This window comes from Pangasianodon hypophthalmus, chromosome 3 (assembly GCF_027358585.1).
Source record: "Pangasianodon hypophthalmus isolate fPanHyp1 chromosome 3, fPanHyp1.pri, whole genome shotgun sequence".
Classification (NCBI taxonomy): domain Eukaryota; kingdom Metazoa; phylum Chordata; class Actinopteri; order Siluriformes; family Pangasiidae; genus Pangasianodon; species Pangasianodon hypophthalmus.
In genome coordinates this window covers 18681186-18705155 of record NC_069712.1, presented here as the reverse complement: position 1 = coordinate 18705155, position 23970 = coordinate 18681186, and the positions used below count along the sequence as shown (strand labels likewise).

The following is a 23970-nucleotide window of genomic DNA, read 5'->3' as shown; positions in this document are numbered from 1 at the left end:
CCCTGCACACTATGCCTGATAACGTCTGACTGAACCAGTCCATAGAGCAGCTACAAGCAGCTGTATTTTAAAAGTACTACATAAGAACTACACTAGTTTCATAATGCTAATGAATTCATCCGGACACAGATGTGAAAATAGTTCATTATAAATCTGTGGATATAGAGACTTTATCACCTGCACTGAAATAAATTTATGGAGCAAATAATTTCATTTACATACCTATTTAAAATGATATGTGGTGAGCTGAGAAAATATACTGAAATACTAAACTGTAAGTCTATTAATGCGAGCACATAAAGGATTTCACATGAGCTTATCAAACACATTGCCTTCCACCAGAAACTGGAGACTACAACATAACGACATCTACACAAGAGGCAAGAGGTTAACCAATATATGGTGTAAGTGGAAAAACAGTTTCCTTCTGCTCCCCAAACCTAGCTCTGAGCAATAAATAGATGGTTATTTCTGCCGTCAGCTGCCGCACAGATTTAAAGGCAGCCACAGATAACTCCTGGATTCATCTGGCCCCTGTCAAACACATGCAGCATTACAGAGTGGATATGTGCCGTGGCACTTTCACTGTGGATTTACAATAATCCAGACGGCAACTGTCCCTCCCTGAAATGCAAATGCTGTGATGAACCATGATTGCAGACCTTTATCAAGGCAGCAGTAAACTGTGAAATATGCAACTACATGCTATGGAAGAACTCAATTACATCATTAAAACACAATGATTTGACATCATCATTTCGCATGTTTTTATTATTATTATTATTATTATTATTATTATTATACACAATATAATTCACACAGCATAAGCATATTATGCACATTTTAATCATACACGAAGCATGCATATTATAATAAATACCAAAATAAAAAATATATTTCTACTAATAGTAAATATAAAACAAAACTTATTGCTATTTCAGAGTCTGCTTTGATAAAGCAGAGCTCTGTGTTGGAGAGTAAGAGATTTACCTAAAATCCATTCTGCTTTGAACCGAACCCCAGCCTCTCTCTGACCTCCTGTTTTCCCTGGAGTTGTAGCGCCATCTGCTGCTGAAGGCAGCACAATACAAACACATCACTGAAACTCTAAACATACACTACAGGCCAAAAGTTTGTACCAGTAACTTAACTTAGCATGACAGGATAACAAATAAATAAATAAATATAAACATTTCTCTTTTTTCAGAATATAAATAGTATTAACATGAAAAAATTTGATTAAATGCAGTAATAATGTACAACAGATTCTAATTTGCTTAAGCAAAAACTTTAAATTCACAGAATTTATGAAGTTTGAGAAGGTCTGTTCCTGGTATAGTATTCCAAGCCTTTATATGCTCTTTACACGTCCTATACTGTTTTAGCAAAATGCTTTGGTCAGTGGAAGGTCAAGCTCATCCCAGAGCTTGATTAGTCAGAGATAGTGACTGTGGGAGCCAGACCATCCGGAATACAAGCATGTTGTGTTTTGTTGGTTCTTGCCAAATTGACTTTGTTGTACAGTCTCAAACTTTAAAAATCACTGTTTGCTCGCTTACATTTGGCCTGTAGTGTATGTGCTATTTATGTGCATAGTATTACTAGCTCCTACATACTCTCTCACAGGGAGAGAGTATTTTACTCCATAGGTGTTTAATCTTTCACGTGCACCTTTATGAATGCAATAGTGCAGATTTTTTTTTATTGAATTATACTCTATTTCTGAGGTCATTCAGGCCCCTACCTACATCTACAGAGTCCTAAGAAAGCAAATTTGAAGTGTACTAATTTGGTGGGTGGGGTGGGGCAAAAACAATAGCACAAAAGCAGGTTAGCCAGGTTAGATGAAGTGAGATGGATGAGTGGAACGGAGGCTGAATGTGGAAAACAGGAGAAAACTTACGTGATGTAACATATCCGTTATACTTATATTTGGCTGAAGAGAGTATAGATACAAATAAAAGATTATGAGAGAGAAGAGATGGAAGGAGGGAGAGAAAGAGAAAGAGAATAATAATGAGAAGCAGTAAACAGGCATGGATCACACTGATCACATTTTGTTTCAACCAAATTAAACATATTTAAATGAGGCTGTAACTGATAATGGTGATGAGAAGAAAAGCCAAAAATGAGAGAATGGAAAAATATGAAAACCAAACAGGCTGTCCTCAGTTTCTAAGCCAAGCTGACTGAAGATTTACCCTGACACACACCACACCCTGCTAACCAAACTGACATCCTCAGTCTTACCTAATCTTATAGATTGTCTTAATGACTGTTGTTATAATATTAAACTGTGAAAATATGGTACACATAAGCACAGTCTACAGAAACTGTGAAAAATCTCCAATAAATAACAATTGTTACAAGCAGGTGAATAAGGAGGAAGCAGTAGTTTCACATCAGGTAAAATCTTTCTGCTTTATGGACACTGTGGCCCTGATTTACTAGGATCCAAAAATAAATAGTTTTGTGTGAAAATGGATAAATTATTTGTGCAATTAATGGGCATATTTACAAAAAATATTTGCTTAAGTGGTGTGCATTAGAAGTAGGAAGAGACAGTGGCTAAATGAGGTTTTTGTGTGTGCTATTTGTTCTCAATAGCTATGGAAAATTTGGATCTTCATGAGACGCCTGGAAGAGTCAAACTGAAAGTCCATAAATATGTGGACATTGACAAAGTTATTGTTATTTTAGCTGTCTACCACAGTATATTGGAGATGAAATTAAATAATGAATAGGAGCCAGTGAAGCAAGCCATTATTAGATTGAAAAATAAAAACAAACACATTAGAGAGACAGCAAAAACATTAGGCGTGGCTAAATTAACTATCTGGTACATTTTCAAAAGAAAGAATGTACTGGTGAGCTCAGGAACACCGAAAGGCCCGGAAGACCACAGAAAACAACTGTGATGGAAGAATTCCTTCCCTGGTGAAGAAAAATACTTCACAACAGTTGGCCAGATCAAGAACACCCTCCAGGAGGTAGGAGTTTCTGTGTCAAAGTCAAAAATCAAGAGAAGGTTTCACCAGAGTAAATACTGAAGGTTTACCACAAGATATAACCATTGGTAAGCCTCAAGAACAGGAAGACCAGATTATCGTTTTTCCAACCTCTTTTTTTAAAAAAAAAAAAAAAACAACAAAAAGCCAGTAGAGTTCTGCAACAACACTCTATGGGCAGATGAGACAAAGATCAACTTGTACTAGAATCATCAACTTGTACTAGGTTCCCTTGTATTTACTGATGATGTGACTGCTGAAAAAAGCAGCAGGATGAATTCTGAAGTGTATAGGGCTATATCATCTTCTCAAATTCAGCCAACTGCTTCATAACTCATTGGATGGTACTTCACAGTTCAGATGGAAAATGACCAAAGACTTTAAGGCAAAGAAGTGGAATGTTCTGCAACGGCCAAGTCAAGCTGACCTGAATCCAATTGAGTATGCATTTCACTTGATGAACTTGACGCAGTCATTAATTTGTAAATTAAATCTGACAGCTTAATTTATGATTGTTAGTTTTTTTTTTTTAGCATATATAAAACGTGCTGTAATTCTTACGGCGTATAACCGATTTGGATTCATATTCATTATTTAATTTCAACTCTAATATACTGTGATAGACAGCTAAAATAACAACAACTTTGTAAGTGTTCAAATATTTAAGGACCTGACTGTTTGTAATTGTATATGTCAAGTACAACACTAATTCAAGGCAATAAAACACACCAACTGTCAAAAATATGTATGTATCTTCTATTCATAAGATATATGTGAATGTAAACTTTTTTTACAGGCAGTTCACACTGGTGGTGCAAATGTGCAATGCCTCTCAAATATAAAACCAACTTTAATCATGGTAATAGTAAGTCATTGTTTTGAGATACCTTGCTGATTATTTTGAGATGACATTGAGATGAGATAAAATTTCAATAAGCCTTTCCCTTATTAAGACTTATCAAATTGTCTACATTTCGACTTCAACTGCTGGAAACTGGCTTTTGCACATTTAATACCTGCCTTTTGGCGATATTAACTTGCACACACAATCACTGTTCCCAGAAGTTTTCAGGCTTAGTAAATCACATGAAAATTACTAAAATAATCTCCATGGGCATTTCCCCCTTCTCTCTTTTAGGTAGAAATGCCGCAAATTCATATTAAGTACAAATCGGCTTGCACAGTTTTGTGGCTTACACATGCAAGCCTTTATTAAGTCAAGGCCTGTTTATTTTCTGTTAAGATTCACCCTACACAATCATATTCAACTTATCCTGCAAGGAATATCCCAATACATACCATGTGCCCCAACAAGTCAGTGATACATTACTCATGTTGCAGTTGATGAAAATAACAAGATTAGATGAGCTGTAATGCAAGTGGAAATGATGAGATCCACTCAGTACCAAGCACTTCTCAGTGCCCTCCACTGTTCCCTGCTCTGCTGTTCTTTGCTGGGTATGCTGGGCTTGTTCCTTCATTAGAGCTATATCTGATGCCTTAAAGGTCAGAGTGTAGGGCTGCGATACGAGCCCACCCTGGCATCTGTCGCTTGCTATCTGGAAAGCAGAGTGAGTGAGCGGCCTCTTTGGCCAGCATCTGTCCCAGGCGGCTGGCCTTGTTCCTGCCTGGTGGGAAGGAACTGTCACACTGAGTTTGCTGATGCACCAGTAGCACTGGAAAAATGAAAATGCAAACATAATTTCCATGTCAGGCTGCATAAGGACCGTCTTTAGTGAGGTGCGCCCTGCAAGGCGCAGACAGGGTATGTTCTTCAGATTGTCTCGGCCCACCGTTGCAAGCTCACTGCCTCCTCCCCAAGCAGAGCCAGCAGGAGGGGAAAAAACATATGCCCCAAGAGCAAAAGCGAGCCCTGACCCCTCTCTCCTGTCTCTATCTATAAGACTTGCTGTGGTTGTTTGTAAAACAGCCATGGCCACAATTCTGCTGAAACTGTTATGTCTAAAACAGGAATGAATGCCCTCTGAGATATCGGGCACCTTTTAGACTCTTTAAATCTTGTGTAATGAGAGGATAAGTCTCGGCAGGTAGAGCAGAGGGACTGTAATTGTCACTGTAACTTACAGCAGAGGCAGCCAAGTCATTGGAAGTGTGAGTGTGCCTCCTGCCGCTCGCGCTATTCCGTCGTATCAAACACTTCTTAATAGTGTGCCGAGCTGTAATGACGGCTACACTACTCCTGGCTCCTTGTCAAGTGCTCTTTGAGCTTCGGCTGCAGCTAACAGCAAAAGAGACGCAGTTGTCTACCACTCATGCATCTCATTTTCATACTAATAGTTCTTTGTCTGGTTCTGACACAGAAAACCATTAGCATCCAGACGTTAGCATGCACGAAACAATGCAAAGAGGAGTGGAGGAGGATCCGTACATAGAACACCACTTTTCTAAGACAACGTGCCTTTAGTGCCTTTACAGCCATGCATTTCACACATTCCACTGAATTACTGGGTCCAAGGGAGCTGTATTTATTTCAGCAATAACTGCACACATATAAAGTGGAGGTATAACTCTACAAGTGCCGTGCTTAGTGCAGGCACGCTGTGATGTATGGTTTCTGACCCATGGGGTGCAAAAAGGTTGGAGCATACAATTCTCACTTTACCAAATGCTATTCTTCATCTCAATCGCAGCCTACTGAATTAAACCAGACAAGCAGGCAGGAGCCTGACAACACAGATAATTCTACTCCATGTATAACTGTAGAGGCATTCTATGCACTTACATGGTATGAGTATTATCTGAAAAACTTAAAAGTGCATACAAGATGAAGTCCAAAAGAAATCAATTATTCAACATAGTGAAATCAGTCAGACTGCGGCTTAGAATTAATATATCATCATAGGAATGCTGTGATAGTTCAGACAAAAAAAGCAATGAGAGAAAGCAAAACAAATCCCTCACTTAAGCAACTGTCAGAACTCTGAAGCTTAAATGAACAAGGATTTAAAAAAAAATAGAACAGCAAAAGAATTTCCTGAAATTCAACAAGGGAATGATGGGAAAAGGAGAGATCAGTAACAATGTAATGGCCAGTAATTGGTATCCAGGGATATGACCCGGAATAAAAACATAAAACACAAAGCCAAACTCATCATAGCATGTTTGACAGTAATCTAGAAGGATGGGGAGCACAGTCAGAGAGCAGCTCAGAGGAAATGTGATCGTCTGAACTGACCCCTGCTTTGATAAGCAGGCCGTGCTACTGTCATGGCCTAATTGACAGACACTTTAGTATTTCACATCTGCTCTGACTTAATAAGAAAGGCCCCTCCACAGCACTGTGTTCTGCACAGCTAACTGAGTCAGTCATTTTGACTCCTACAGCCTGAATCAGTGCCGTCTCAATTGAGTTTCTGCCAGGGGATCTCCTTTTAACTTTTACATTGAGCCAGACAGTCCCACAGTGGTATACAAGGCATTAAATAAAGGACATTGACTTTTTCTCTCCCCGGTTGCTGGCTAAGAAAAAAAAAAAACATTGAGTGGGGAGAAGATAAGATCCTGTGGCAAGTACTCTGTCCGCACACTCATTTGTGTACTTCATTAAAAGATGAAAATATGTTCTCTTTCACCTTGTGTAAATTGTAGAGACATAATGACTAACGGTAAAAAGATACTTGTCCAAGAGCCACAGTGGGTACAAGATTTCAAATGTGTACTTACTTTTCAGCTCTTGAGCATTTAATAAACAGTCATTAAGGAACACATTTAAACAAAATATACCATGTAACATAGAAAATGTATATAATAATTAAATATGGAAACATTTCTCTATATGTCCTGTATTGGTGTTGAAAATATTACCTAACCAGGAAAATCTGTTGGCCTATAATATTATTCGTTTTTTCAAACTTCACCACACATTGCTTGTATCTTTGGAATGATACATATTTGTCACATTTTCTCATCTTTACCATTACAAAACATGACATCAATAACATTTTTCAGCTGACCCCTGGTGCCTGAAGCTGCTTTATAGGGGGAAAAAAAAGTTAGCACGACATTGTATTGTTTCCAACCTGAAAAATTATTGTCATTATACATCAAAAAAGTGAAACATCTTCAGCACACAAATGTACACGACAAAAGCTTATCAACGTTCTTTTTTAACATCAAACTTACTTTCACTGAACAGATAAACATTAACCTGATTTGTAGTTCTCAACATCAAACAGTGACTGTGTAGGCACCAGAACAGCACAAGTGCTCCACTAACACAGCATGCGACAACACGCCTACCACCTACTGCAGCAGCACTATCACAGAGAAGCCACAACACTACCACTACCACTCGACCACTGTACAGAAAATCATACCCATCCATAAAGCACCACACCCAGCGAAAAAACACCCAAAAAAGCCACGGAGAGGGAAACAATGAGGGCACAGAACAAAGTTTAAAAAAAAAAAAAAAAAAGCACAAGACATGGAATACGTCACAGACACATACACAAGTCACGAACATGAAAGAACATGTGGTTGGCGATCGAACTTACAGGCACGTAAACTGGTTGAGCAATCATGAACAGAGACAGAAGAAAGTGGGAAGGCCCTCTGAAGGCTGTCCATGTTACTATGTACACTGCCTGCCATGCACGAGCAGTCGCGCTCAGAGCGCCCGCAATCAAAACAACATGCCAGTTTCATTCGCTTGTAGACGGACATCTTGGCTACAGTCATGTGTTGGATGAGAGGAGAGGAGAAGCAGCAGGTTAATGGCAAGGAAAAAAGAGTTCATAAACCAGGGATGTCTGAAGGTATTTTTAATAAAGGAAAAGAAATTGCAAAGCCTTAGCAGCAAGCTCTCACAGGCTTGACCCATTACTGGGAGATGAACACACAGATCCAGTGTAACTACAGCACAGGAAAATGTGCTTCATAATTTCATTTAATGCAAGAATATTGAGGAGGCCAAATTCACTTCCATTAATACTTTTGATTGATCATAATTCCAATAGATGTCTCACAGTCTGTTTGGAAGGTATCAGTCATCTCGCCAGGGTCAAGCTGTGCCCTAAGGCTGATCATGTCATAAAAGGTCAAATGGTCAGATATGACAATAAGATCAGGGGATAGGGGCAGGAGGCAATCAGGAAGAGAAGGATGAGTGAATGCCATTAGCAGCAAAACTCAGTTCATAACCTGCATCCTCTATGTCTTAAGGAGAGGATCACGTACCTGTATCGCATCATGCAGCAGCAGGGCCCTGTACAGGCCATCAGGCTCTTTTCCTGAATCCTATGCCAACTCATCACACCACTACCCCCTATGCACTGATACCAGACTAAGTAGGAGAGTTATTGTTGTAGTGTTATTATACTTTGTTGCACTGTACTTTGAGTAAACAGCGTAGTTTCTGCATTTAACAATACTGCATATAAAAACATGTATGTTGAACCATGTTTATGAGATAATAAAAGTGTGTGTATGTGTGTGTACATGTGCGTATATGTTTGTGTGTGTGTCTTGGGGGAGTGGTGGTGAGAGGCTATACAGTATGTGATTGCTGTGATCCTAGCTAAATAAAAATAATGAAAATAAAAACAAAAAAACAGTCCCTGGTACTCATTCTCCCGGTGCCATTGTGTTAATAGACCATAATAAAGTCTGGCACCCTGAAAAGAACTCGCAGTCTACAGGGAAAATCCTGCTTTTTTCACTTCTGTCTGATGGCATTAGTCTACATTAATAGGTCAATTTCAGTAACATGCCAGCAAGAGAATAGGGTACATTACTGGGCCTTTTAAATTGTGGCCACAACCTCAGGGACTGTTATTCCCGTAAGGACCATGCAGAACAGCTGAAATTAGGGATCATAAGCATGCAGAGAGGTGAGTGCAGTCTCAGCGCTGGAGTGGAGGCTAGTCAACTGTTTGCAGGACAGAAACAGTTCAAAGTGGCGCCTTGACGTGCAGCAGTGAGTCTGAGACGTCAATGTCATGCTGAAATCTGTCACTTCAGAGATCTGGGGTTGACATTCATCCAAGCATAAGTTATGTGGATATGTTAGTCATAGAGACATGGAGGGAGGAACACACAGGACAACATGATGATATGAGGGACTTAACGCAGCTATACACAAATCCTAACTGAAGCCTCTCAAACAGATTAACCATATTTAGCAAGAATGCTGTTGGCACTTACATGCACACTTCTATTAGTAAACTTTTAAAGAATGAGACATTGTAAAAAACCTAAATGTAGTACAACCATACATATAGTATAACCTATATTTAAATGCCATAAATACAGTATACCAATAACAGACATACAGTATACAACTGGTGAGGAACAGTACCTGTATTTAATCCAGCAATAATAACATTACCTTTTGTTGTTAACACACTCCAAAATGCAGACCAATCACAATAAAGCCCTTCCCTTCAAGAAAAACTAACTACCTGCAGAAATAATATTACATCTCCAAAATATTGGCCACATGTCTACAAATAAAAAAAAAAGTAGAAATAAGAAAAAGAAAAAAAAACCAACAACAACAAAACACCCTATTCCACCGGGAGACTTATATAAAGAAAGCCAAGTGACAACCAAATAAACCCTTCTGCTGACAGCATTCTTGCTAAACAGGACTGTGAGGACCTCAGTGCTCAGCATGTCTACTCCAATCTCAGCTACGGAGCTATTCCGCCATCTATTGGCCACTTACTGTACAGCAGCTGGTCAATCCTACCACCATGACTCTGATACTGACAGGTATGTTGATCATTGGCAGTGAGTAAAAAAGGGCCCAAGTTCTACGCAGAATTGAAATGAAGAGCTGGATCATTTCAATTCTGACAATAGCAATGAGTGCTGTGTACATGGCCTGGGCAGCAGGGGCCGGGGAAGAGGAGAAGCAAAAGGAAACCAGATTGTTTAAATTGTGAGACAATGTGAAGAACTTTCCACAGGACACTTTCCACTTTCTAAAAATACAACAATTTGCAAAATTGCCTCTGATAGCGAGGGGATGGACAGAGATGAACTTCTCCCTCCTCTTTGAAGTCTAGTGTTGAAAATATCAATCTGCTTGGCTTTTGAGATTTGTTTATGTATTTTTCTGTTTTGGAAAACAGACTTGGGATTAACAGAGCATCTAAGCCATTAGGTCAAACAAACACTGTCTTGGTTCCAGAAGGTACTGTTGCATTGTGGGGTTATGAGTGTTCTTGTTCCTCTCACTGAGGACGACAATGATCATCTGGAGAAACTGAGGGTGGGAAGTTGGGATGGAGAGAGAGCAGACAGGGGCCATGTTGAATCTTTGAGCTGTATTGTGCTGTATCATTATTTGACCTGAAGACAGTGTAGAGATGGGAGGTGTAGGGAGGATGCAGCAGCTAGACTGGTACATGCAACATATATATATAGAGAGAGAGATAGATATATACTGTCAACAGAGAGATAGAGAGACAGTTAGACTGCACTCTGTGCCACAGGGAGCCCATTTTTACTCACAATATATCACTACCAGTGAGGGGTTAAATAAAGAGGCACATTCCAGGGCAGCAAGGAAGGAAATACATCAGAAAGTGTGTCAATGGACATGAAGAGAGTAAACAAAATAAATATCATAAACGTCCATTACAGCAATGGAAAGGTCATCTTTTTCAGTGAGGCATTTTGAAAACCGGCCTGTTTCAATCGGACCTGAAAGTTACAGCAGAAAATCCCATTCTGGTACATGACAACAAGAAAAAAGATACTTTAGTTAGACTCAACTGCCTGCTTTATCAACCCAAGCTCCACTAATCTCCATCAGGACATGGATGCCTGTTTTAAAGTTACTGAGAATCAAATCCAGGGTGTTACCTTTAAAGCCCACTATCTGCTGCCAAAAGTAAATAGTTTAGTTTAGAGACTCAAGCACTGACCATTCGCTGTGTAATTGAATTATTCATCCTGTGGCTAACTGATTTAGACAAGTGCTTATATAGGTCAAGTAATAACAATGCATTAGTCCTACTGTCATGGTAATGCTTCCTCCACTCAAACACAGAATTAATGAAATACCTGCCTTAACACACGCCTAATCAGTCTGCATCTAATTATCTATGCTGCAGTTATCACTGACAAAGAGTCTAACAGCGAGCCGACTGAGCGTCTACACTCAGCAATACAAATCCTTGTGACTCTTTCCTTTCTGCTTCAGTGCCTTCCTGTCAGAATGGGTTTCTGCCACGCTGAGGCAGTGGGAGATGACACTGGCGAAGTTGAGTAGCACTAGCGCCGGGCTCTCTGGGTAAACAGGGTGGATATGATTAGTAAAATGATCCTAGGCCAGGAGTGTGTTTGTGGTGTGCCTGACAAGGGTGGCCAGGGCTCTTTACCTTTTGTTTTTTCAGCTGACTGGTGCCATTATCTCGAAATCTCTCCCACTGATGCTAGCATGGGCTGACAGGCTCTCTCTTCAGCCCCGCTAATCACGTCATTGCCTCTTCCCATCTCTATTTCTCTCTGTCTCTTTCTCATCTTTCTCAGTCATTAGCATGTTGATGACTAGCTGCTTTTTCTCCTCTCCCTGTCATCACTCACTGACACCCTTTCTCTCCCCCACTGCACACTCTCTATCACTCCTTTACTCTTTCATTTTCAAGCGTCAAATCCCTTAAAGACTTTTAGCTCTGGTGTAAAGGTCACACTGATCCTTGCTTCCTTGATTGTTAGTATAATACGTCCTGCAACTAAAAGGCATTGACTGCATCCAAAAGCTTAAAGAAACTTTATTTTAAAATGTAACAAATACAAGCATAGAACAGGTGGAATAATTTGAAACCACTTGCTTTGGATTAAACCAAGATCGTAGAGATGAGGACTACACAACATACTAAAAAGTAAAAAGTGATAATCATATGTATACTACAAACACTATTTCGCATGAGCAAAGCTGAATCCTGTGGAGACTCCAGTGAAATGTGAAGGGTGTGGGGCAGCCTGGTGAACTTACGTCTCTTGCAGCCACACTTTTTGATCCTTTTGGGATCTGTGATGTCATCATGACAAGCTTTGCAGTAGAAATATGCTCTGAGAGAGAAACATCATACAAATGGAAATGGATTAAACATGAAGGCAACATCACGTGACAGCAATAGCCAAGAAACAGGCAGCTGTCGCTCAGAGTAGGACATACCTTTTGACCTCTTTGGCATCACTGGCAATAAAGAATCCCAAGGTTCCCTCCTGCATCTTTACATGGTTCCCAGGGTTGATCAGAATACTGTTTAATGAGAAAGAAATGATCGTGCCTGTTAACAGAAATCAAATAAAAAATTTCACAGTAAAATGCTCTAATCAAGAGGAATGGTACACCCTCCGGCCTTCAGGGAATACTCACGGGCCAAAAGAGCATCTATACTGAACTGCCACCAAGCAGTTTGCCACTTTACCTTTTCTTTACAAATGATCTTTTTAGTGCTCTGAACTGCAGAAACAATGACGCGCTATTCCTATCCACACAAACATATTGCTGTTGTTTTAACTGATTTCAGCCTTTGTTTTCTCATCCAAAACAAATAAGCAAAACATTGCAGCACAACTGGCCAATCCTAATTTAATTGCTGTTTCAGACTGGATTGGCTGTGGGACAAAAAGAAAATGAAAGAATTGAAATTGCTTTCATGAGGTTGTTTTAGTTGGAGCATTCAGATTGACATACAAGCTATGGTTTTCCTGTGACAGTAGTGAGGAGGAGTAGAATGTTAGAATACACCAGGCCACTTAATGTGAGGGATGACCCCTGAACCTGCATGTCTTAGCTAGCAGCATTATCTCATGCTACAGAAAAGGCTATCATTTTCATGCATGCTTTTAATGGACTGTTGCCTAATACAATTGCTTTAGTAACATATACAACAATCAGCTTCTGTTTAACTGTAAAGCTTAAAAGTAAACATCAGACTTATCAACATGCACATCACTTAAAACGTTTTACCTCCAGGCTTTGAGTGATATAGCAGGCCATTCAAAACAGTATTTTTCATTATTGGAGTTAAATCAGCCAGCACATTCAGTGTCTCACTGTGACCTCCCAAGGTAGTAGGGCACTAAAGTTTATCTTTTGCCAAACATTCCTTATTAGTTGTAGACAGGTTTTAGTAGTCAATGTAGAAGTTCAGTAGTGATGACAGAGCCACTACTGAGCCACTGTATCATTCCCCGTTAATTAGACAGAGACGAGACGACACAACACAGTTGTTAATGCTTGCCTTTGGTTAGAAGTCATCAATGAGTTGACTGGTGACTGCAACATTGGACAAACATTGGGCCTGGCCAGAGCCCAGATGAAAGTGAGGAGCTGAGCACTGCAGCCCAGTTACAAACATATTAAAGCAAACTGAAAGTTCAGTCAGATGCAGCATATGAAACTTCTTTCGTCTGGGCTCCACAAACAACCATGTTATCAGGAATGACTAAAAGAGGGGAATTTAATCTGTTATAAAGCAATAGTCATCTTTATTAGCAAAAAACACAAGTCCATTCCGGTTAAAAAGAAATGAGTAACTTCTCAATGTTCTTTTTTGTGTTTAGCTTTGTGAAGCTTCATATAATTAAATTCCCACTCTTTATATAAAGGCACATTCTGCATGCTACTCAAAAGACGGCAAAGTAAACAAATCGACTCATTCACCAACATATTCATGTTGCTCCCCATATCTGAGATTTTCACGTGTACTCCATGTGGTCCAATCATTCGGCAACATAGGCCTGTAGTCTGATCAAACCTCATACTATGGGAAACAAGGCAAGCATCACACGTCACGTGACAGTGTTCAGGCATGCTGCAACCAAGAGTGTCACAACCATCGGCACATCTACGAGAGAGAAAGAGCAGGTACAGCCACTGCACGTAGGCAAACTGGCACGTAGATGCAAACTGTTGCAGTAACTTCTGTGCAGTTGGATTGTTGTATAGAACACCAAACTGACAGGAAGTGACCTCACTTCATGAACATCTACTCAGAGACGCACAGGCATTGGGGTACATGATGAGGGACAGTTCCACACAAAGCACGCTGACACACACACACACACACACACACACACACACACATTTCTCTAATCTTTACTTACATACAAAACATAGCAAAGAGACATGTTGCGACTATTACACACGCACACAAACATACACACTACATTCTACACACAGATATGCACACATGATTGAGTGTTAGTGTGGCAATGGGAGGTAAAGAAAGATGACTGTTATCGACAGCGGCCTTGTTTAACTGGAATAGGCACGGCATATACAGGTTTTATGCCATGTGTGTTTAACTTAACCATGTGCAGACAATAACGTTTCTTGTGTTTTTGTGATGGTCAAGTTTCCAAACGACAATTGATTTTGTCAGAGCGCTTTCTTTTGTTTGGTTAGGTGAGATGGAACTTTAAAAACATGAAGTACTGTTTTGATGGAGAAAATAGCATAGAAAACAGAAGGACAGAGATCATTTGTTTGAGCAGACATGTGCACAGCTGATAGACACTGAAAAACATTACAAAAAAAACACAAACTGGAATACATGGAGATGATAAACAGTACAGACAAAGAAACAAATGACAATAACTACTCTTTCTGCCTGCAAAGAAGTTAGTGCATTAAGCACAAGGATCACAATAAGAGAGTGAGAAATTTGGCCATATTTGTAAAGGGGGATGGTACAATATCCTTAAGTTTTTTTTCCAACAGTTGGAGGATCTAAAGTGTGGATGTAAGAAAATGAAGAGGGCATACCGCTTTCTGCTTCTGCAAACAACAAGAAAACATTACAAATCACACATTTATTACATGATGTCATGGACTCAAAAAGGAGGTGAGGTTTAAAATCACTTGTGCCTCAACTGACCTTGCTCTGAACATAGGACAATAGTAGAGGGCAAAACAAATGTAAGTTCATTTTACTTATTTATTTTTTTAAATAAATGTGATTAAGCAAAAAATAAAAGAACATTATTATTTATAATCACCTATAGTGCAAAATAAGTAAAGGACACGGTCCACCAGAGAGTGGAATATAAAAACACCTGGAAGAATGAATTAAATAGCATGACGAAGTACTGTGTTGTGCCCTCTATACGTGTTGTACAATAACGAAACTCTATTTTACTGTTTTCATTAAAAACAGTTTTGAGCTCTAATATACAAGTGTAAACTACAGGTTTCAAAAAGCTGCAAATGTTTTCGCTAACAAAAAGACAGTGCCAGAAACCAAACCTATGAAATATACTATTCATACTAAACAACCGAAGGCCAAATGGAAGTGTATTTGCTGAATGCTAAAGTTTGTGTTTTTTGGTCAGGCCAGTTGACTGCCACACTCATTAGTTATTGTGAAATACACCAAAAAATGTATTAGTAAGTTATACAGAAACATCTGACGACAAGTTGTGGATGTGGGGGGGTGGTGGGAATTGGCAAGCTGAGGTTACTGAGACAGAGTACTTCATGTTATTAGTTCTAATGGTTCAGTTAACAGAATGCAACAGGAGTGTTATTGATGGGAGGCCTTTTACTCTAAGAGTAAAGCCTTCATCAATAGATCACAGTGAGTTTGAGCAGATGTTATGGCTCTATTGTGTCACACTGACTCGTGCATACAGTCATTATCATCTCTTTTATAGAAAGGGCAATGACCTGCAGGGATCTAAATTGTTTTGTGTGCTGATACTGCTACAGTGAGGCAGCGTCAATCTAGTCTATTTCTCAATCAGGTTGAATACTATTTAACCTTGAAAAGAGTATCTATTAATTAGACTGTTGTGAAAAGGGGTGGTGGGTCATATAGTGAAACTCTCAAAAAAAACCAATGAGGGACCCAACTGCTTTGCCCCTCTTTGGTCAGGAACGTGTGCCATGATGAATCAGGAAGACCAAAGGGGGACAAACCTGCTTTCCCTCTGCTCTGACTTGTATTCAATAGCGATCAACAACAATTTGAGCTTCACATAACACAGCCTGAAATAAAGAGAAATAAGAAAAGATCAGTGTTTTTGTGTTAAAAGCAATTCCACAACAAGACTAAAGCCTTAAATGCATCACTTTACCATTGTACAGCATTACTATTGTACATTAGCTACTAGCATTCATTTTAACCTTAACATAAGGAACTACAATATTATAGGCAACCAACAGCATGAATTTCACGCACAGAAAAATATCTACACAGTACAATGTAAGTATATTTTCTGGAGATGGTATTTAATAACCTCAATTCTAATTCAGAATCAAAATACTGATATATGGATCTGGCTTACTTACTCACAAACTGTAGGAAAAGAAAGGCCCACAAAGGCACTGGACAGGTACTCAGTGTACATCTCATTGGCCACTCCCTCCAGATAATACTTCTGCCATGTGTCCTCTTCGATCTGTAAAGCAGAGAAACACAGCAGTTGCTTGCTACAAGAAGTAACAACTTATTCTTTTTTGTACTGATGGCCCAGTTTCATAATTTTCTAAATTTAACAATTGTGGATGTGCTTTGCTAAATACAGATGTAAAAAACACTGAATCATTAAAGCAAACATTCTATATTTTATTCTGACTTTAACCTCCTATTGAAAGACAATGACTTTAGCCTTATAGGCTTTGTGTCATTTCACAAAACAACAAAACCTGTCACAGTCTAATTACTTATTGACTGTACCATACAAACAAGAAAATAATCAGATAATAATTTGGTAACATAAAAATCCTAAACTATTCCATATAAACACTGAATAATTCATAACATACCAAAAATAGATAAAGAAATGGAAGTAAGCACCGGGTTTACAGCCTCAGGGCCTAACAGTAATGGTAGGGAACACTGTGTAAGGCATACAGTATTTCTCTATCAGTCTAGGTTTTACTCTGGTTCCTTCATCATTCCCTCATTACACATGTCTGAAGAGCAGGCCAGGGAGAGCTTTGATAAGCAGCAGTGCCATTAGGCAAAGCTTCAGTCATTACTCTGCCATCTCCAACCCAGCATCTGTCTGACAGCCAGGCTGGAACGTGCCTTTCAAAGGCAGGCTTGACTTTTAAAGAGAGCTCCCCCTGTCTCGGCTGGGCTGAGAGCCGATGCTTTTTAGGCGGGCAATTTTAAGGACTGTGCTAATAGGAGGGCTCTTGTCATCCTGCCCTGAAGAGATGGCAGCCATTTACTTAGGGCTTCCTAAATTACCTCACACATTTGTGTCACAGCCTGTCAGGCCTGATGTAAATGCTGCAGGCATAAGCTCTTCCAACGACAGAACAATTATTTCCTTGAGATCCTCCAGCGAGCAGGAAAAGCACTGTCTGATCGCCAGCTTCTGCACAAAACCCGTCTGTTTACTGCTTTTACATAGTGAAAGGCCTGACAAAAGCTAAGTTATTGCTTCTATAGTTGGTTAATGGTCTTTCCGTAAATCTGTTCAACTAATACAAATCCTACCTCCAAACAGCAAGTAACACTTTCTGTATGATTGTGCAAGTGTCTCATTAACACTTCTCCATGCCCTTGTGGTTTGTTTCCTGAGTGCCCACTCAAATCAGCACTGATTTCAAGGGGCAGAGCAGTCTGTTCTATCCCTTCTGCTTGAGTGCATCAGATAAGACAGTTTGGTGATGCTCTTTCGCACATTGTCCTGTTGGGCTTTCACTGAGGAGCTGTAACGTGCCACTGCTGACCTATTTTTGCTAATTGCTTCCTTAATTAATGCAATGTGCTTTGCTGAATGACAAATCTGTGGAAATTGATTTGGCTTCTCAAGAAACATTGTTTTTCAAAAGCACCAAGAACAAAAATCAAGACAGACTAATTTTAAGAATTTTCGTTACTCTAAGTTTTTATGCTTTAAGACATTTAGTCTTCACTGCCAAAATTTCTTGCCATAGCCTAGGTGGTCAATTTTGTTTGTAAAAAAAAAAAAAAAAAATCTTTTTTAGCTGTAATTATTTACATTTTTACATTTGTTTACAAAAAATGTAAGTAATATGTTCCATATACTAGTCACTCTTCAGTATTCAGAATGAATGAGGGTTGGCTTAAATAAAAACTTCTGGTTTTGTGTTTGTGTACTTACATCATGCGCAGGCCACATAGCTGGAACTACAGATACAATAAATTGGGTATAAGACAGCTCAGATGCAGACTAGTTATGATTACCTTGTGCTCTGACAAATACAAACAATTATTCAATTGAAAGCCAAATGTTTAAGTGCCTCACCACTGTTGAACACCTTAATCATTTATAACTGTTTTGTGAGAAATGATCAGTGAATGCAAATGCCAAGGAAATGTGCAGTAGATTCTATTACAAACTGCCTCTGCACAAAAGTAAAAGTTTGTTTTTTCAAACTATATCCCAGATATTGCAGACGAGCAAATCACGACCTCTTCTTTTCCATGCTCAGTGACTTGTCTTACTGCTTTGGAGAAGCACTTTGATGGGATACCAAGAACTACGTCATAATGTTTGAATCTAAGCCTGCACATTTGAGTGAGACACCCTTTTCATTACAAGCTGGAAAGTTAGTCTGTGTGTTGTGTGTACGCTGAAAACTGGCATGGGTGGTCCTGGTCCTGTCCATGTGTTTTTACGAGAAGAATGATCGACCCTGCAGATGTTTCCACATATAATACAATTTAACAGTCATTGCACAGTTATTCCTCATTTTTCTATGACACAAGAATGTTTCTCTCCAGGAAGTAAGCCCTTCCTTAATGTTAAGAGCTTGCACGGCATCCAAAAATCAAAGCCAATGTTATGGCCCTTTGGGGAATGGAAAATAATTTCAATTTGACTGCTTTCTGTCCTCTAACCAAATCCAGCCTCTCCTCATCTGACACTGACAGTAAAGCCTCACCCATTCACCTCAAACACTCACTCATTCATACTAAATCCAAACTCATTCATCTCAATTCCCCTAATCCACAGCCTTGCTGGAGACAGCATGTCTAGTGTGATTCGGCTCCATCTCACAGACACTGTATAATTTTGATCTGATGTTTCCTCATCTATTAGGACAGTTCTGTGACAGAGCCGTGTGTGTGTGCTGAAGCAGGCTGGCTATAAATACAGATTGCTCTGAGGTGCTGCTTGTTGACTATGGAACAGACACATGGTTCACATTTCACTGCTACATCAGCACGCAGGGGGACAGTAAATTCAGCCTGAGAAAAGCCACTAATTTACATTCTCGCCTCTGCAGTGCCATCCACTCATATCAATTACCCCGTAATGGTGACAGCGTTGCTGCGCTGCTGTCCTGAGTGGGAAACAAATGAGACGGCAGAGCTCCGGAGATGATTTACCCTGCAGCGTAATAGCCGCAGTGATTGAGCTGCAGTGGGGATTGACTGGGAGGCTGATTCTAGCATATAAGGATAGCATGCATAGCTGTGCATTCTATCAGAGCCAGAGGTCATAGCCGACATTACCTTGATGTATGACCTCATGGAGAACAGGTTGGCAAGCATGGTGGACAGGCCCTGTGCCAGGCAGCTCTGGGCTATAAAGCCCGCCTTCAGCTCGGCCAGGCAGATCGCATCATCGCCCTCCTTCCAGTTCCAGCTGGGAATGTTTAGCAGATGGGCCTGAACACACACGGGACAGGAATACACTAAGTCAACTGAGTCTCCTTCTCCAACGCCTTACAGACATTTGACATAATGAAAAGGAAGGTTCATTATCAATAGTTAGATCAACTGTAGATGAGGAATACACTTAAATGAAAAATTATATGTTTAGACTATGCGTAGTGCGGCTTGATCTCATCTGTAAATCTTCTCTGTAAACAGTGCAAAATGCTAAATGCTCTCAAAATGTGCAAAGTGCTAAAAGCTCTCTCAAGACCAGAAAAAAATGAAGAAACTGCAATGATACCTTGTTGTGGTACTGCAACATCTGAGTGATTATTCTTATCTTTGGATGGTAATTCTTGATGGATATTACTCTGTAACAAAAAGAAACATATATGTGTTACAGCTCAAATCACATCCAAGCTAAATTGAATTAATCTTCTTTCATGACAGCAGAGCCTATGAAAAGTGAGGTGAGAGGTGGACTCTGGATGCTTCGACTGAATTTCTCCAGGGTTGTAAAAGAGCGGTGAGGAATTTATTTGTGCATGAAGCCACTTTAATGCAGCACTGGGTCTTTATAAGAGGATAGTGCTGAAGCACACTCGGAATCCTCTCTAAAAAATATTTGGCACATTGTGCTAAATGTAACGTGTACATGCTCTGAACAAACTGAAAAATGGGTGACCATGCCCTCCCAGTGTGATATTACATTCATTTCATCTGGGGCCAAAATAAACATGTGCTGTTCTGGGCATTTAGAGCATTTCTGAGTACCTCATTCACACCTCTTTTTTTTTTTTTTTTTTTTACTGTGGAAGGGAAAGATGGACCTCAACTCTCCTGAGGCATGAGAACAGAAAAACTCACAGAACACAAAGAAAGGAGTAGGATACACAAAAATGTGCAAAATGGCAAATGGTTAATGGTAGCGACTGTTAATTGGATTTTATGTAAAAACAAACTCACCTCATTATATTCGATGCATCTTCAGCATCTGGGTCTGCACAGTATTTGTTGGCGAGAATTAAGCATGCATCCGCTGACTCAATCTACATTTTAAAGTGATGGAATGACACAAAGGTCACGTAACACAGAGATTTATCATATAATTATGAATTGCCTGCATCTTAATAATCACCTACTAGAATTAATTACCTTGACTCTAGCTAGATCATGTGGGTTAAGAACAGATCCTTGGTAGAATTCCACCTGAGTGAAGTGACGTTTGAACAAGGCTTCCAGCTCAAGATTAGGGGAAATACTAAAGCACAGGGAACACACAGAATCTTCAATACTTGTGTATGTTTACTTTTGTGTATGTTAAAAACACATAGAAACATATGGACAAACAGAATTAATAGATTTTCTGAGTAGCAGATATGCTTGTTTTTTTTTTCCTAATCCTCTAGTCCTATTACACTTTCTTGAATGTGGAAGTAGAGTTTGTGTCTTCCTTTATACTTGGCATTAACAAAACAAGAATGTACTTACTTATGAAGAAAAACAATTTCTACATTGACATCATCCCTGTCCTTGTGTAGGAAGTCTTTAAGGAAGTTGGATACACTTTCGAGTGTGATATGACCACAGACCACAATATGCCTGCAAAGGGGAAAATTCAGCTTAGCAGCACAAAATGAGATAAAACAACTTCTGGCCTGTAGTTTAAAGAGTGTAGTCATTAAAAATCCAAACATTACTTTTGACAACAATATATGTCAAAGCTTTTAAAACCTCAGCTGACTTTTTTTTTTTCCTAACACTACCAAATACTCTTTTACCTCATATCTATAAAAATGGTCTAACATGGCAGGAACCTTCCATCTAGCCTAGGTCTTAAAACGAATCCCATTCGTTCTATTTGATTTGTCAGAGGTTCTCAGAGTCTAATCCAAATATAAAGCCAAACCACCCTCTTACATGTACGCATGTTGGCAAAAACCTGACCTTCAATGCAAACTGACTTGCTAAAAAGCCTCTAAAGTGCTTTCTGGTCTCTGGCTGCTGAGACTTCTAACCTTGACTTCAGGCTATCTGGCATCTCCTTGGACACATGCTGCATTTAAATGCTGGCATGTTTCAGCTGTAACAAAAACTTGATTTTAGTGTTAAACTACATTGGAACTAAGGTCCTGGCATTGTGGTGTATGTTTGGCGACTGCTTCCGTAATCAGCTCTAGTTTCACTTGCTGAGAGCCTCAGGGATATAAATGACCAGAGACCCTGCTACACTGGACTTAAAGCAGGAACATTTCAGTGCCAAAATGTAACTCATGCCTAACAATTCCTTTTATTGTATTCTCTATTATAAGTGGCACAACATGATAGGCATCTCTGACTGGTCACAACTGTTACTTTTTCATGTAGTTAGAGTGTAAAATCCAACGTTTACACTGGATTACATGCCAACAATGATCAAGGTTAGCGTCAAAAAAAATTACACACATCAGTAGCAAACCAACACTCAAAAATCAAGGGAGCACACTTTTGGCTCATCAAAAACTTTAGGAAAATCACATTCTAATAACAGCTCTTTATTTGTTAACCAAATTTCCGTGCATAAGGACTGCAGGCCAGCTCAAATCACATACTGGATCTTTTCAGTGCTACTGTGGTCAAGGTCTGAGGAGCTACAAGCATACTCTGTCATCAATCTAAACCTGTCACTTTGCTTGCCCCTCCTGATATTTGAACCAAGAGTACATATTTTCTGTCTTAACCATAGCTGCATGTTTTCACTCTCAAGTGTGAGGGTATGTGTTTGTGTTTTCATTTATAAGCAGCTGTTTGTGCTCATAGAGTTAAGCTGTGCCAAACTGCAGACGAATCTGGCTGGAGGGGGAACCGACAAATGCAGCAGGGTCTGGATGCTATTGAACATAATGATCTTCACAGATCTTGCCTTCATTCCTCTAAGTATTTTAATGAGCAGTGGTAATTGCCTGCTTGCCTGTCCTCACATGAGAGGACTCTGCTGGGTCACTGGTATTATGAGGAGCCAGCAGCATCTGGTACAGCACTGGTTTGATGAAGCCTACATTATTCATGCTTTCCCATTTCAAGCACCCTCTTTAGAGGTTCAACTTTTTGTGTGACAGGCCCCTCACTTTTTTAAATTATATAACGGCACTAAAGAGGCTCTGGCCTACATATAAACACACACGTCAGACATCTTGTCTCCATGTTTGAATGACTTATCAGTGGTGTGTGACTGTGCTACTGATTGTATTGCACCTCCATCAACATAATTTCAGCATATAGCCAATGAAAGCAATACAAACGCAAGAAGGAGAGGATTAGTTTTAAGCCTGATGTCATTTCATAATTACTGAAGCTGCTTCACTTTTTCTGTGTTAGACCTAGAGAACCATCAAGAGGGTGGAGTTGATTCCCAAAGCAGGTGTTCTACAATTAATGGTCCAGTGAATGTTTTTACTTTATATAGAAGTGTCTAAAAGTAACTAACTAGTATCTAATATCAAACTTTCACAAATATCGTAACATGTAGTAATGTAACTGAAGGCAAAATATAAACACTAAATATAATTAAAATACGAATAGTAAAAACACTACACAGAAAACAACACACAGTGGAGAGAACACTTGGACTTACAACAAAATATTATACATGATAAGATGAAAACAAATGCAAAAGAGCACAGACTGAGCAAGCAAATGCACAAGAGCACTCATCTGGCATGCAGGGAGAAGCATGCAAAAACATGGAAATTAAAAGAAACACTGAAGAAAGAAGGAAAGAAGGAAAGAGAGAGAAAAAAACGAAAGCTCGAACATCAGCATCAGCAGCGACACCATCAATACTGCTCTAATCCTTAAATTGAACAGAATTCGCGGGTAAGACATGGCTACTGCATGGATGTGATTGTCCTCTGACAGCAACAGAAGAGCTGTGTCATATCAGGAACACGGAGGGTGTTAGGTGCCAGAAAAGTGTAGCAAATGGATGTCTGTTCTGATTCATTCCCTATCCTAAAACAAAAGAGAGATAGGTTTTGTTCCTGTCCTCATTAGAACTACAATTAATGTGACCCTTACTGATTATCAGTGTTAAGTTAATGCATGAAATTCTTTTCCCTCTTAAAATTATTTTATCTTACATATTTGCTCCATTTTGGATTTGATTTTGTCCATTTCCACTGTGCTTTCTCCATCTGCAGGCATGCTTAGTGTATTTAAAGTATCATTTTGTCAGTGACAGAACTGCAGGTGCTGTGACTTAACATCATAAGGCGTAGTGTACTGAGCCTATTTTCCATATAAACCCCAACAGAGCAAAGGGAACCTAATGACTAATGTTCCACTGATGGCACTATATTTCATTTCCTATGAGAGCCATGTCAGTAATGGCGTTAACATATGTTGTTTGCCTTTCT

At 39.4% G+C, this 23970-nt stretch overlaps 1 protein-coding gene across 19 annotated transcripts in view; it reads right to left on the bottom strand.

Annotated features, from left to right (window-relative positions):
* Positions 1–23970, bottom strand: part of kcnma1a (potassium large conductance calcium-activated channel, subfamily M, alpha member 1a) — a 147317-nt gene that overhangs the window by 26279 nt on the left and 97068 nt on the right. For 3 of the 19 annotated variants that reach the window (XM_053232798.1, XM_053232793.1, XM_053232800.1), the window contains 12 exons: positions 21068–21178; positions 20732–20837; positions 20543–20625; positions 19878–19947; positions 19433–19588; positions 16285–16394; positions 15913–15981; positions 12160–12246; positions 11977–12053; positions 7526–7699; positions 1904–1936; positions 991–1071 (listed from right to left, as the gene is read on the bottom strand). In XM_053232798.1, coding sequence (XP_053088773.1) covers positions 991–1071; positions 1904–1936; positions 7526–7699; positions 11977–12053; positions 12160–12246; positions 15913–15981; positions 16285–16394; positions 19433–19588; positions 19878–19947; positions 20543–20625; positions 20732–20837; positions 21068–21178 — 1157 coding nt within the window. Of the gene's footprint in view, positions 1–990; positions 1072–1903; positions 1937–7525; positions 7700–10487; positions 10497–11976; positions 12054–12159; positions 12247–14760; positions 14773–15912; positions 15982–16284; positions 16395–19432; positions 19589–19877; positions 19948–20542; positions 20626–20731; positions 20838–21067; positions 21179–23970 lie in introns of all 19 variants that reach the window. The other 16 variants (XM_053232809.1, XM_053232806.1, XM_053232807.1 and 13 more) reach the window with 14 other exon arrangements.